The sequence below is a fragment of the Lithobates pipiens genome, unplaced genomic scaffold (genome assembly GCF_037356315.1).
Source record: "Lithobates pipiens isolate NorthernLeopardFrog02 unplaced genomic scaffold, aLitPip1_a1.2 Scaffold_3, whole genome shotgun sequence".
In the NCBI taxonomy this organism is placed as follows: domain Eukaryota; kingdom Metazoa; phylum Chordata; class Amphibia; order Anura; family Ranidae; genus Lithobates; species Lithobates pipiens.
Window position 1 is genome coordinate 39,528,571 of NW_027507790.1, and position 13,950 is coordinate 39,542,520.

At 41.3% G+C, this 13,950-nt stretch overlaps 1 protein-coding gene across 2 annotated transcripts in view; it reads left to right on the forward strand.

Annotated features, from left to right (window-relative positions):
* Window positions 1-13,950, forward strand: part of LIMK2 (LIM domain kinase 2) — a 98,240-nt gene that overhangs the window by 51,767 nt on the left and 32,523 nt on the right. For both annotated transcript variants that reach the window (XM_077461486.1, XM_077461487.1), the window contains exons 4-9: window positions 203-312; window positions 4,754-4,918; window positions 5,070-5,160; window positions 5,305-5,468; window positions 6,287-6,458; window positions 8,247-8,333. In XM_077461486.1, the coding sequence (XP_077317612.1) occupies window positions 203-312; window positions 4,754-4,918; window positions 5,070-5,160; window positions 5,305-5,468; window positions 6,287-6,458; window positions 8,247-8,333 (789 nt within the window). The remainder of the gene's footprint in view (window positions 1-202; window positions 313-4,753; window positions 4,919-5,069; window positions 5,161-5,304; window positions 5,469-6,286; window positions 6,459-8,246; window positions 8,334-13,950) is intronic.

The window sequence follows — 13,950 nt, forward strand, 5'->3', positions numbered from 1 at the left end:
GAATGAGCATTATTATATGGAATCGGGAGAAGTGCAATTTGTTTGTATGGCATGCCGGATTGCAATTTTATTATTGCTTGCTTTTCTTGCAGTAATATACAGTGTATACAGTTTCTCCATATAACTCCTCACCTAGCTACGTATCTTGGTAACGCACACTGGGAATTTTCTGTCTTCTGCAATTATCTGCATTCTCTTTCAGGTGGTCTCTCACTACAAGTTCCACCCGGAATGCTTTTCATGCTCTGGCTGCAAAGCTGTGATCGAGGAGGGGGAGTCGTTTAGTTTAGTGGACAGTACAGCACTTTTCTGGTGAGAATTATGGATTTTGTCTTGTGTGGTGTCTGTGCTCTTTCAATGCATGATTTCTTTAAAAAAAATAAAAATGTGTACTGGATATACACGATTTTGCAGTATGTAAATGTGGTAAGCTTAATTTTAATAATTCCCTGCAACACTTGTACCTGCTGTACTTCTTCTTTTTTTATTTTATTTTATTTTATTTTATTTTTGTTTGCTAAGCTTTTGATTAGATTTGTTGTGCTATGTGTACTAATGCAGGCATACAGTATGTGCACATTACTTACACCTGATATCCTCGGCTTTATGCACTGCTAATAGCCTTTTTAAAGTGTACAATAGTGTTTTAATGTCTAAACTTTCAAATTATATATTTTTTTTTTTTTTTTTTGTACTTTGTTTCAAAAGTACCGTACCATAAACATTTTTTGACCAAACTCTTTCCATAAAGCTGAGCTTCGGAGAAGTCAAATCCAAAACTGTGCTGCACTACTACACATGAAGATCAGCCAATTGTATAGTGAGCTCATACTGTTTGCCTGCATTCATTATACATGTAGATTTCCTGAGATGTGAAGAATTGTTCAGTTTAGGAACCCAGCCAATAATTGTTCGGTTTCTTTATCCTTCATAGATTGGATACCTAAATCTGGTTCACTGAATGAATCAGTTCACTCATTGTATCCGACAAGAACAAGGAGTGAATGAACTGTACTTCCTAAAAGCAATACATTTGTTTAGATTTTATTTCCCTTAACCATCTTTAATATGGTGACTGTACTGACTGACAAACTCAAGTCACTAGTGATATAATGCCTTTTACTGGAGGCACTCAAACCTTTTGCCAATATAACGTTTTTTGCTATCACAAGTGGAGTTAAAAAGACCCCCAATATCTCCGCTTCCCCCTTCTCTGTCCACCACTGTAGCTAATCAAACACGAATTGTGCTTGATTAGCTGCTTCCCTGGTTACAGTAGCTCGGGAGTGACAGCTCTGAACTTGGAAGTGACAAAATGCTCATCGCTTCCAGCTTCATTACTTGCAGAGAAGATTGGGGAAGGGATGTTCCTCGATCACCTCCTGCTATCACTGTTTACTGGTCCTGGCTCCCCAGGGAAAGGGGAAATCCATGGGTGGCAGCAGAGCAGGGGGCCCGTTTCACTATGATAAATATGATTGGCCACTTTCACTGACAGCTGATTTCCAGCTGCAAATTTTTTTTACGTGCATGAAGTCTAGGATACTTTAAAGGGCTTAAGGACAGCAAGTAGTTAAGCTGACCTTACACTGACAACTTTTTTAAACAATTGTTTGACAGAGCATTTCGATGTACCGATCATTGACTTTTCATTCAGTTGCTATACCAATGTATAGAAGCTTAAAGTGATTGTAAAGTCTTGTTAAAAAAAAATAATAACAAACATGTTATACTTGCCTTCTCTGTGCAGTTGGTTTTGCACAGAGCAGTCCTGATCCTCCTCTTCTTGGGTCCCTCTTTACTGCTCCTGGCCCCTCCCTCCTGTCGAGTGTCCCCACAGCAAGCAGCTTGCTATGGGGGCAGCCGAGCTGAATCACAGCTCCCTGTGTCCATTCAGACACGGAGCCCCCACTGGGCATCGCCCCCTATCATCTGATTGCCTAACTAACTTTAATTGACAGCTGCAGGAACCAATGGTGCCGCTGCTGTGTCTCAGCCAGTCAGTTGGTGAGTCCCGGACAGCAAAGACATTCATGAACATCGCTGGACAGAGAGAGGGCTCAGGTAAGTCATTTGGGGGGGGGGGGGGGAGGCTGCTACACACAGATTTTGCATTAAGATGCATTAACATAAAAAAACTTCTGTCTCTACAACTCCTTTTAAAGTAGAACTATAGGCAAAACTTTTTTTTTTTTTTTTTTATTTAATTTTTGGATGGCGTAAGGGAGGTTTATAACCCCTGTCAGATTTATTTTCATTGTATTTGTCCCACTGTGGAAATTTTTACCTTCATGATCTCTGCAAAATGAGGAATCCCCCCCGGTCACCAGAACTAGTGTCCTCATTACCCCATTAGAAGATTTCCCTTCTCTTATGCCGGCCATACACGGTTCGAATTTCGAAAGAATTTTCTTTCGAAAATCGTATCTAAGAATTTTTCGTATGAATTTCGCACCATTAGTGGGCTGCAGCAACAGCCGATTTTCGTGCAGAAATAAAATTTGAGGAATCGGACATGTTGGAAATTTTTAGAAAAACGAACGATTTTCTAATCAATGATGGGAGAATCGTGCGAGAAACGTAAGAAAATGTACGGAGATAAAAGAAAATGTACGGAGATAAAAGAAAATGTACGGAGAGAAAAGAAGATTCCCAGCCAAGAAAATTATTTTCTGTAGCAACATGAGGTGAAATTGAAGGCTTGGTCGGCCGAATTTCGAAAATCAATGGTGGCATCATCGGATCACAAAAAAAACGAATTTTCTGATTTTGAAAAGAAAATTCGTTCGAAATTCGACCGTGTATGGCCTGCATTACTTTTACTTTTTGTGGGGACAACCCAAAATTTGCAGTTTTCTTTTACTTTCAATGATAATGGTAAAAAGGACAAAGAGAGAGGGTGAACCTCGTTAATGGGGGTACAGACAGCAATTTTTTTTTTTTTTAAACCTGACTAATCCCTCTGCACTCAAAACTAAAAAAAAAAAAAAAAAAAAAAGTTCTGCCTTTTTAGTTGTACTTCAATGTTCAATTCTTCAATCCCTTTTACAATAGTATACAAATACAGTACAAAGGATTTTTCCCGAGTAAGGGCCGTATTAACATTCATTCAGATAGTATACAAGAAAATTTTCCATCCTGAGCAATTGAATTTTCTTGTCCATATGGTCACAAACGAATGCTGATTTATCCCCATTAACTGTTAGGCTTTGTTCACCGAGGCGTTTGCATGTGTCCTCCCTGTATTTTGCTTGCACAGGGATGAACAGGTTTTCCACGTGTGTGTGTGTGTGTGTGTTTTTTTTTTTTTTTTTTTTTTTTTTGTGTGCCGCTAAACGCAGCGCAAATTTTTATTTGTAGATGCTCCATTGATTTCTGTAATGTTGAGTTTAGATGCATAGAAAACGCTGTACTTATTTATGTTGTAGGCACCTGTGTGAATGAGCCATAAAGGAGAGAGTACAATCAGATTGTATAGCGTATGGTCACTATAAGCCTGGAAAGGTCTGTCTGCAGTTCTGACAGTCTTGATAGCAGGGAAGCAATGAACTGGCATGAAGCAATATAATCGCATGCTTTACATCTCTCATCCAAGTAAACAAAAGGAAACGGAAACGTTTAAAAAAAAGAGGATACATGTGTTCCAGCAATCTGGAAATGTTTAACCAAATAAATAACTCTGGTACAATGTGACTTAAAATTTGAGACTTTCCTTTTTTTTTTTTTTTTTTTTTGAGAGGCAATTACCGTATTTATTGGTGTATAACACGCACCCCAATTTTAGGAGGGAAGTTTAAGGGGAAAAAAAAACATACATTTTAAATAAAGAACTTTGAAGCAAAATTAGGGTTACGGCTCATCAATGCACCCTGCTCAGTGCTCATCTGCAGCCATTACATTGGCCAACAATGCAGCCTGTTCAGTGCCCATCTGCAACCTATAAATTGACCAATAATGCAGCCTGTTCAGTGCCCATCTGCAACCTATAAATTGACCACCAATGCAGCCTGTTCAGTGCCCATCTGCAACCTATAAATTGACCAACAATGCAGCCTCTTCAGTGCCCATCTGCAACCTATAAATTGACCAACAATGCAGCCTGTTCAGTGCCCATCTGCAACCTATAAATTGACCAACAATGCAGCCTTTTCAGTGCCCATCTGCAACCTATAAATTGACCAACAATGCAGCCTTTTCAGTGCCCATCTGCAACCTATAAATTGACCAACAATGCAGCCTGTTCAGTGCCCATCTGCAACCTATAAATTGACCAACAATGCAGCCTTGCCAGTGTTGGATTATCCCTGCTGTCTCCGAGGATAGAAGAGGAGCGAGCGCCGCTGAATTACACAGAGCCGCGATCTCCTGTGTACCTGGTGCTCCATCACTCACAGGAGGCGTGGCTGTGAGCGATGGAGCGGTGGGTACACAGGAGATAGCGGCTCGATGTATGGTAATTCAGTGGCGCTCGCTCCTCTTCCCTCAGGGATGGCATGGATTGGTGTAAAACACACACCCACGATTTTCCCATGATTTTTAAGGGGGAAAAGTGTTCATTATACAGCGATAAATACGGTTAATGCTGTCAAAATGGTATTGTAGCACCAGTTCTGCTCAAATCATATTTGCTATAGGAAACTTTTAACTACTGTTGCTGTTTTATGGGGGGGGGGGGGGTGTGTAACAGAAATATTAGTAAATGTGTCAGTGCATGTTTGTAAGTAATGCTGTTCCATGTTGCTTGCTTCTATAGTGGTCCGTGCCAAAAGCTGCTTCTTCTGCAGCCACGTTTTGAGGGCCTTTGCAATGAATCGGCTCAGGAACAGCAGCCCCACATGCTCACCCTTCTACGTCTGCCTCCTAATGCAACTGGTGATAGAGGCTTCTCTGTATCAGTGGAGGACATGCGGGTCACAGAGTGAGTAGGCATCTTTTTGTCTTTTTAGTGTTTGCAACCAATACATTTTAGCTTTTTATTTATTTTTATTTTTTTAAGGAAGAAAGATAAAAAAAAAAAAATTGTAATCTTTATTTAAACTTTTTTTTTTTTTTGTTCCATGCAATTGCAGCGTAACATTTGAGGCACGGAACTTGGTATACCCTGGGGATCGCATCTTGGAAATTAATGGCTCTCCTGCTATTTCATTACCACCTAAAGAGGTCAGGAGTTGCATTGTTTTGGCCAGAATGGGGGTACCTATTCTGGTTAGATGTTGGCATGAAGGCTCAATTTGTGTGTGTGTGATTTTGGTAATTTGCCATCTCCTCCTTTTTTATAATTCCCTTCCTACACCCTTCCTTCAGGCTGATCAACTGCTTTCCTGCTCAGACCGGACCCTGCAGCTTCTGGTAGAGCACAACCCCCCACTGGCTTCCCCAGTGACTAGCGCTCCCCCTAAATCTCCTTCTCTTCACGCTCGTGATGCAAGAAGCCTCAATGAAAACAACACCAAGCGGTGCTCCATCCGGTCAGATTACCCTCATTGTTCCATTGCTTTTTCTTTCATTTACACTTCCAAAAGCACCAACTTTTATTATTGAATACATTTCTACCAGCTCTAGTGAAAATCTATTAACACTTCCCTCTCCCGCTAATGGGTAACCCTGCACTCTTAATATCGGTACTCCTTGTACTATAATATTGCTGGTACTCTTCTGGCTTACATCCGGTGATCCAAAGCTGGCCATACAAAGACAAAACAAAGCAGATAACCTGTGTTGGCAAGGTTCTGTAACACAACTCCAGTTCTATGTGATAGAAACATAGAGTACCTCAAAAGAGCAGGGCAATGGGAATATCCTGGTGATTTAAATGCCAGCCATTTCCCTGCTGATGGAGCAGACCTATGCAGTCATTGTGCTGTAGCACCAGTGTGGACTTACGGAGAGGTCACCTTACCCACCCACCCAACGGATGTAAAAAGCGGTCCGTTGCATAGGCTGCATTTACTGTACTAAAAACACTCAAATGTGTCGTGTAGGGACAAGTTCACCTAGCATGCGTGAACTGTGGATATGCATATGAAAATGGGATACCCGAGGGCCTGATCATTCGTCTGCACGTGATCTTGGCTCATTTTGTAAGGCCAGCTTAAATTGCCCTTTTTGGCGTTTAATAGTGCATGAAATACCTCTTGGCATCATTTCGTCTAGAAATCCATTATTTGTGGTTTTCCTTTTTTTGTCTTTCTGTGTCGGTAGTTTTTGATTTTGTATCTCATCCAGCCACACAAACCTTTATCTTCCTGCCATCTGACATGCCCATGATTTTTCGCCCCACATACAGACGCAGCAACAGTAACACCCGTTCTCCAGGGCCGTGTTCCCCGAAAGACCCTCGCTCCGTGTACCGCTCTGAATCCCTGCGCTGCACAGGGGCAACTCAGCAAATCTTCCGGCCATGTGAATTGCTACACGGTGAAGAACTGGGGAAAGGATTTTTTGGAAGAGCCATTAAGGTGGGTGGTTTCTAGATTCGTTTTTTGTTTTGTGTTTTTTCTTTTAAAGCGGTAGTAAATGCTCTTTTTATCTTTTACCTACAGGTAAGCCTAAAAATAGGCTTACCTGTAGGTACAATAAATATCTACTTAATGTGCGTGGCTTAGGAGAAATTTACTTGTGTAGCAGCTGGTAACGTTGCCGGCGCATGCACATTGTGCTATCAATGGACAGCATGCTGCAGCTGTGCCTCCTGCGCACATGTGCAGGAGTGACGCCATCTTTGCTCAGCCATTTAAACAGCCAGAGCCTGGAAGAAAGACTGGGTGAGGGTGGATTCCCTGTCAGCTGTGACAGCGCACTGCTGGAAGGATCTGTTTTTTGGGCAGTCCATTAAAGCACATTATGATATGAGCCCGTGGGGGACCAGTTGGTTTGTGTTTTGTTTTTTACTTTTCTTTTTCTTTATTTACAGTTTACTACTGCTTTAATACAGATTCATTCTCTTTATCCACTTCAGCACTGGAAGATTTGGCTGCTCAATGCGATACTTCACTGTGCCACTTTAACTGACAATTGCGCGGTCGTGCGATGCTGTACCCAAACAAAATTTACATCCTTTTTTCCCACAAATAGAGCTTTCTTTTGGTGGTATTTGATCACCTCTGCGTTTTTTATTTTTTGCACTATAAACAAAAGAAGAGCGACAATTTAGAAGAAAAAAAAACTATCTTTTACTTTTTCTTTAATAAATATCCCAAATTAAAAATAAATTAAAAAATGTTCCTCCAGTTTAGGCCGATATGTATTCTTCTACATATTTTTGGGGGAAAAAATCGCAATAAGCGTATTTGATTGGTTTACACAAAAGTTATAGCGTCTACAGAATAGGGGAAAGATTTATGCCATTTTTTTTTGTTATATATATATATATATATATATATATATATATATATATATATATATATATATATATATATATATATATATATATATATATATATATATATATATATATATATATATATATATTTTATAATAAATAGCAGGGAAGGGGTTAACGCTAGGGGGCGATCAAGGGGTTAACTGTGTTCCCTAGGTGTGTTCTAACTGTAGGGGTGATGGAACTGACTAGGGGAGGAGAAAGATCGTTGTTCATACTTAGTATGAACACACAATCTCTTTCCTCTCCCCTGAGAGAACCGGGGTTTGTGTGTTTACATACGCAGATTCCGGTTCTCGCTCTGTCACGAGTGATTGCAGCTCGTGCCTCCTACAGCGTCATATTGATTGTACACACGGTCGGACATTCCGATGGAAAATGTCCGATCGGACCATGTTGTCGGATAATCTGACCGTGTGTGGGCTCCATCGGACTGTTTCCGTCGGAATATCCGACCAACAAAGTTTTAGAGCAGGGCTATAAAATTTTCCGACAACATGATCCGATGGGACTTTGTCAGATCATTTGTAGAGAATTCCGATCGGACAAAGTGCCACGCATGCTCAGATCAAATTCCTAGACCAAAGCTATTGGCTACTAGCCTGAACGTAGTCCCGTCGTAATGAAATAATGTCACCACGTTCTGAACGATCGGATTTTCCGACAACTTTGTCCGAGCGTGTGTATGCAACAGTTTTGGACAAAATCCGTCGGACAAAATCCAACGGATTTGGTTGTCAGAACCGTGTGTACAAGGGCTTAGAGAGCCAACGTACAGTTACGGTGGCTCGCCCAGGGGAGCTGGCCTGTTGGGAATCGGTTAAACCGCATACAATTTTTTTATTTTATTTTTTTCTGCTTACAGGTCACACACAGAGCCACTGGGAAAGTGATGGTTATTAAAGAGCTTATTCAGTTTGATGAACAAACTCAGAAAACTTTCTTGACAGAGGTAAATTGAAATTTGTCTAATCATTTTGCTTTATTTATCAAAGGCAAGCTTTTTTTCTGCTATACTCAGGACTTCCTGTTTTAGGGTGGCTATGTTCAATCTCCATGCCCCGAGATCTATTACACATCATCTATGTGCAGATGCGTTCCTTTTTTTATGGGAATTGTTGAATGCATAGAGTGGCTCATGTGACCAGAAATAACTGCTCACTCAAAGCTAGTAGCTGTGAGGCGCATCAGTGGAGGGTAGGGAATGTGTATAGGGCAATGAAGATGCATGAAAACAAGGGTAAGAGACTTTAAAAGATGAGTATGGGTTTTAAAAAAATATATATTTATACTCCCCTGACCACCGTAGTTTCTAAGACTGAGAACTTAGCAAACAGTCTGCATAAATCCAGAGCCTGAACCAGCTGAGTGACTTCAGCCGACAGCGGGTTTTAGCCCGAAAACGGGTCACAGGAGTGCAGAAGGAACTGCACTCCTATGATCCCCAGGAGCTTTGGCTATACTTCTCCTTTTAATAACAAGCCGTAGTATACTTGATATTTTAGAACAATTGATGGAGTTTAGTGTCCTTTTAAGCTTCTCAAGCTGGTAGCAGGAAATGTCTACACACACCTTTTTAGATATCTTCAGAAGTGCCCAAGGTGCTCCGCTATGCAAACTTGACTACTGAAAGTAAAGTTGTGGCTTGGTGTCTACCACACTACACAACTGGTCAATGACACCCGATATCACATTGGGGGGCTAATAGTAAGATACAGATGGAGAAGGACCAAAGCACCAATATCTGAAACCAATGTCTATCTGCATAACTAAATGCACCAGGATTTTGAGGCTCCCAGTATGCTTATGAAAATATGACATGGTATGGAACAGCCTATAGGTGCATCAAGTGCTTTGTATTAATGGCTAATTTAAGAAATTCAGGCTAAATACAGGTTTATTTTAAAGGGAGCATACGTTATTTTGTTTTAGTGTGTGTTTTTTACATACTTGTATAAACCTGTAAAAGAAATCAACTTGAATTAATTTGTAAATCTACGTGTATGTTATGTTATAAGAACCTTTTTCTATGTAAAATTTGTAATTATACTTATATATACACATGGGGGCAGTCATATTGCTGCCCCCCATGCATCCAGCAGTGATCATTGTATTCTGACGGCTGGAAAGGCTCCCTGCTAGCAGAACACAATAGTGCTGTTCAAGGGATTCCACTGACTGTGTTGATGGGGGAATTGAGCATTTTTCTTTCCTTCAACCTATGGTTGAAGAAAAGACTGTAAGGTGATGCCACTTAAAGTATAACTTCAGGCACAGCTTTTATTTTATTTTTGTGGCGAGGTATTAGAACACCTGTCAGTTTTTATTTTCTTATTAATTTTTTTTTTTTATTCCAGGTTGTATTCTGATTTAGGGAGATTCTTCCCCCCCCTCTCTGGCCTGTTTACTGTTATCACAGGGAGTGAAAGTTTTTTGGGTGGTCACCAGAACAGGAACAGAGGGGTAAACATCAAATGGGGACACCGTTCTGGTGACCCTGGTAACTGCTAGGCATTCTCTCACTTTGGAGGAATATCCTCTCCCTTTTTGTTTTGGCTATGGGACAGGATGTGAAGAAATTTATCCCATTGGGACACAGATGGCAAAAACAAAACTTATATATATAAAATATGAAAAAAAAAAAAGCTTTTTTGAATAAAAAAATAAGGCAGTAAGGTTAGCCCAATTTATATATACATATTGTGAAAGATAATGTTATGCCGAGTAAATTGATACCCAACATGTCATGCTTCAAAATTGCGCTAGCTCGTGGATTGGCGACAAACTTTTACCCCTAAAAATCTCCATAGGCGACGTTTAAAAAAATTCTGCAGGTTGCATGTTTTGAGTTACAGAGGAGGGCTAGAATTATTGCTCTCGCGCTAACGATCGCGGCGATGCCTCACATTAACACCGTTTTCATATATGGGAGCTTCTCACGTATGCGTTCGCTTCTGCACACGAGCTGGGCGGGACAGGGCGCGTTTAAAAAATGTACGGTAAAATAAATAAGAATTTTTTTTTATTATTTTTACACTGTTTTAAGAAAAAAATTTTTAATTTTATTCCTATTTCAAGGAATGTAAACATCCCTTGTAATAGAAAAAAAGCATACAGGCACCTTAGTTATAGAGGTGCAATCAGGGCTCAATTCCTGCGGGAACGCATGGGAACGGAGTTCCTGTACTTTTTCTACAACAGGCACTTGCTTCCCGTTAGCAGCCATGTCCTGCAAGACTTTGAAGTATGCAAGCTGTGTGGCAGGTGTTACACCAGCAGAACACCTGACCATTCAGGCATTGCCAGTAGGGGGCTCCATGACAGCTTCCGCTTCGATCAACCTGTCAATCACAGCTAGCTGATGGGTAGATCAGGTCTACTTAGAGATTGTATTTAGTCAGACCACTCGTGATGTGCTCCTCCCCGCCGGCCCCTCCTGATTTTCTGTCTCCTCATCTCCCCCCCCCAGTCTCCTGCATACTTGCTCTGTGTGTCCCGCTGAATCCCCCTCCTTCTCTATCTTCAGTGTCATATGATGAGAGAACCCAGAGGAGGAGCACAGCTATTCTGCTCACAGGACATGCAGGGAGAGAGGTGAGCTGAGGGAGGAACATCAGTTTGGGGTGGTAAGCTGAGCACAATACCTGGCAAAGTTTAATGCCAGGAGGGAAGTTTATGTGGAAATATGTGAAGGGTTGGAATAGCAGCGAGTGTGTGTTGGAGCCCTGCAGAGTTTTCAGCCCCCCAAGCTAACATACATCTCCTAAGCAGGAACACATCAATATCTCCCCAAGCATTCTATCCAGATAATGTGCAGTTCATTTATGACCTTTCCGTTTAACCCTGTGTTATGCAAACTCTGTTCTGTAAACTCACCACATAAACACTCTATATACAAAATAACATTCCCCAATAAAGATCAGAACACGATGTTAACATTTGCATGGAAGCACAATTGAATGAATGATGATTATTCAGAGAATTACCGTATTTATGTTTTATTGAGGATTGTTTTTTTTTTTTTTATGTACTAAAGCTTCATACACACAATATGAAAAATGCCACTTTTGAAGCATTCGTGCATATGAGAGTATGATTTATTTATTTTTGGTGGGGGGGGAGTGGATCTTGGGTGGGAGTTCCCACACTTTCTTCCCCAGGACTTGACCCCTGGGTGCAATTATCCTAATGTAGGCATAACAGTCAGCACTTTGGTACTCCATGCTTACACAAAAATGCTTCGTAAAACTTTCAGTGCCAGCAGATTTATGCTCCACAGACCATAATATGACCTTCATAGGTATTTACGTCTCAATGTCACCAGAAACCGAGGTGATCCAGCTGGACCATAGCTTCTCAAATTTTTTTGGGCATCCTCTGGAAGTGTATGTGAGCTTGAACAGTGGTAACGCTCTATTAATTACGTCCACCCAGAATTGGATGGAAGGGACAATAGGATTTTTTAATATGAGCACTAGAGCCTTCTTGGCTAAAAAAAAAGATACGCAAAAGGGTTTTCTTATTACTAGACATTTCTTCCTCCTCAAAGTCTCAGAGGAAGCACCTCGCTGGGGAGTAAATGTTTGGGATGGCCAATCTACCCTCTAAGAATACCAGGATTGCTTTCCAAAATTGTGCTACATGTGGGCACCTCCATATCATGTGAAAATAGTTCCCCTCCTCTTCATGACAGCGATGGCATTTAGGGGAGTCTGCTCTACCCATCTTGTACAGACGAGCTGGGGTATAATATAGATTGTAGTTAAATTGTATTACCTTGTGACTAGCAGATATAACGGAGGGCAAAAGATCCCCCACCACCTCCGTCCATGTTTCATCAGTGTTGGGATGTCGGAGGTCCACTGTCTTGCTACTTTTTTCATTCTCTTGGAGGGCAGGAGAAGGGAGTAGTATCTAGACATCAATTTAGTATGATCATCCTCAAGCATAAGTTTCTCTAATTTGGCAGGGAGAAGTGATACCTGCGTCAACCCGAACTGTGCATGCCTCAATTGCAGGTAGCCATAAAAATATTTGTTGTAGACTCTGTATTCTAACTGGAGGTCTCTAAATGTTTTAAAGACCCCTGCTGAGAACAATTGGTGTAAATATTTAATGCCGTAATTAACCCATCGCTTTCCATCGGGTATTTTGTATACTCTGGGTAATTGGGGATCAAACCAGAGAGGGAGCGTTGGGTGATTTATTCAAAGAGCAGTCCTCCATATTTTTGTTGCATAGATGAAAGATTTTGTACGAGAGTTTAAGGTTGCTATGGGGTATGGGTCATTTCTATATATTCAATTTCTCAACATAGGATAGGAGTGAACCAAGGCAGCTTGGACATCTACTGATGCAATTCCAAGGTCCGGAAAGAACCACCAGTGGATGTGTGTCCATTGGGCCGCTAAGTAGTAACATTGGAGATTTGGCAAGGCTAGTCCCACTTCCCCAATAGATAGGTGCAAGGTTTCAAGAGACACCCGGGGTGGTCAGAAGCCCCACAAGAATGAGGCGATTATCCCATTGATTTTGGTAAACAATTTTTTGGGCATATAGATCGGGGCATGCCAGAAGATATAAAGAAATCTAGGGAGATTAGATCATTTTAACAATGTTGATTCTGCCTAATAAATTGAGAGGCAGTTTGGACCAGGTCTGCAGGTTTGTTTTCAGGCGCTTCATAAGGGGGATAAGATTATTAGGGATATAAGTTTTAAGGGGTAATTGGATCTCCACTCCCAGGTAACGAAACGTATTCACCACCTGCAAAGGAGCATCTGGGTTATTGATGAGTATGAGGGGTCCACCGGGAAAACTATGGATTTGCCCCAATTAACCTTAAACCCAGAATATGTACCAAAACCTAGATATTATGTGCAGCGCTTGGGAGACAGAGCCTTAAGCATCTGCCAGGTACAGCAGCATATCCTCTGCATACAAGGACGTTTTTTCTTCCAAGTCGTTCAGCCTGCAACCCTTAACTGTGCTATCTGCCCTAATCACAGCCACCAATAGCTCTATCGCAATGGCAAAGGGGGGTAATAAAGGGCACTCCTGTCGTGTGCTCCTGCATATTTCGAAAGTGTCAGTTATGATATTGTTCACTCGTAGGCGGGCCAGAGGACTGGCATACAGCAGTCTCACCCAAGCAATCATTTTAGGTCCAAAACCCATCTGCTCGAGCGCTGCTATTATGTAAGGCCATTCGATAGAATCAGATGCCTTGTGGGTGTCTAAAGACACCACATTGCATGTGTCAGGCTCAGGTCCCATAGACCGCAGGACCGTGAAGTCTGTGTAGATTAATAGCCATTGAGTGCATTGGTATGAAGCCAATCTGGTCAGAGTTAATGATGGAAGCAATCACCTTATTGAGTCGCCTGGCATGGAGTTTAGCTAGGATCAACATTGATTAATGAGATAGGGCGATAAGACTCACAGAAATTATGATCTTTGTGTAGCTTGATAATTAGGACTATTAAAACCTCTGAGTGAGTCTGGAAGCATACAAAGGCATCATTGTACACTTCCAGTAATTTGTGTGCATTGCCTCCGGAGACAGAGCG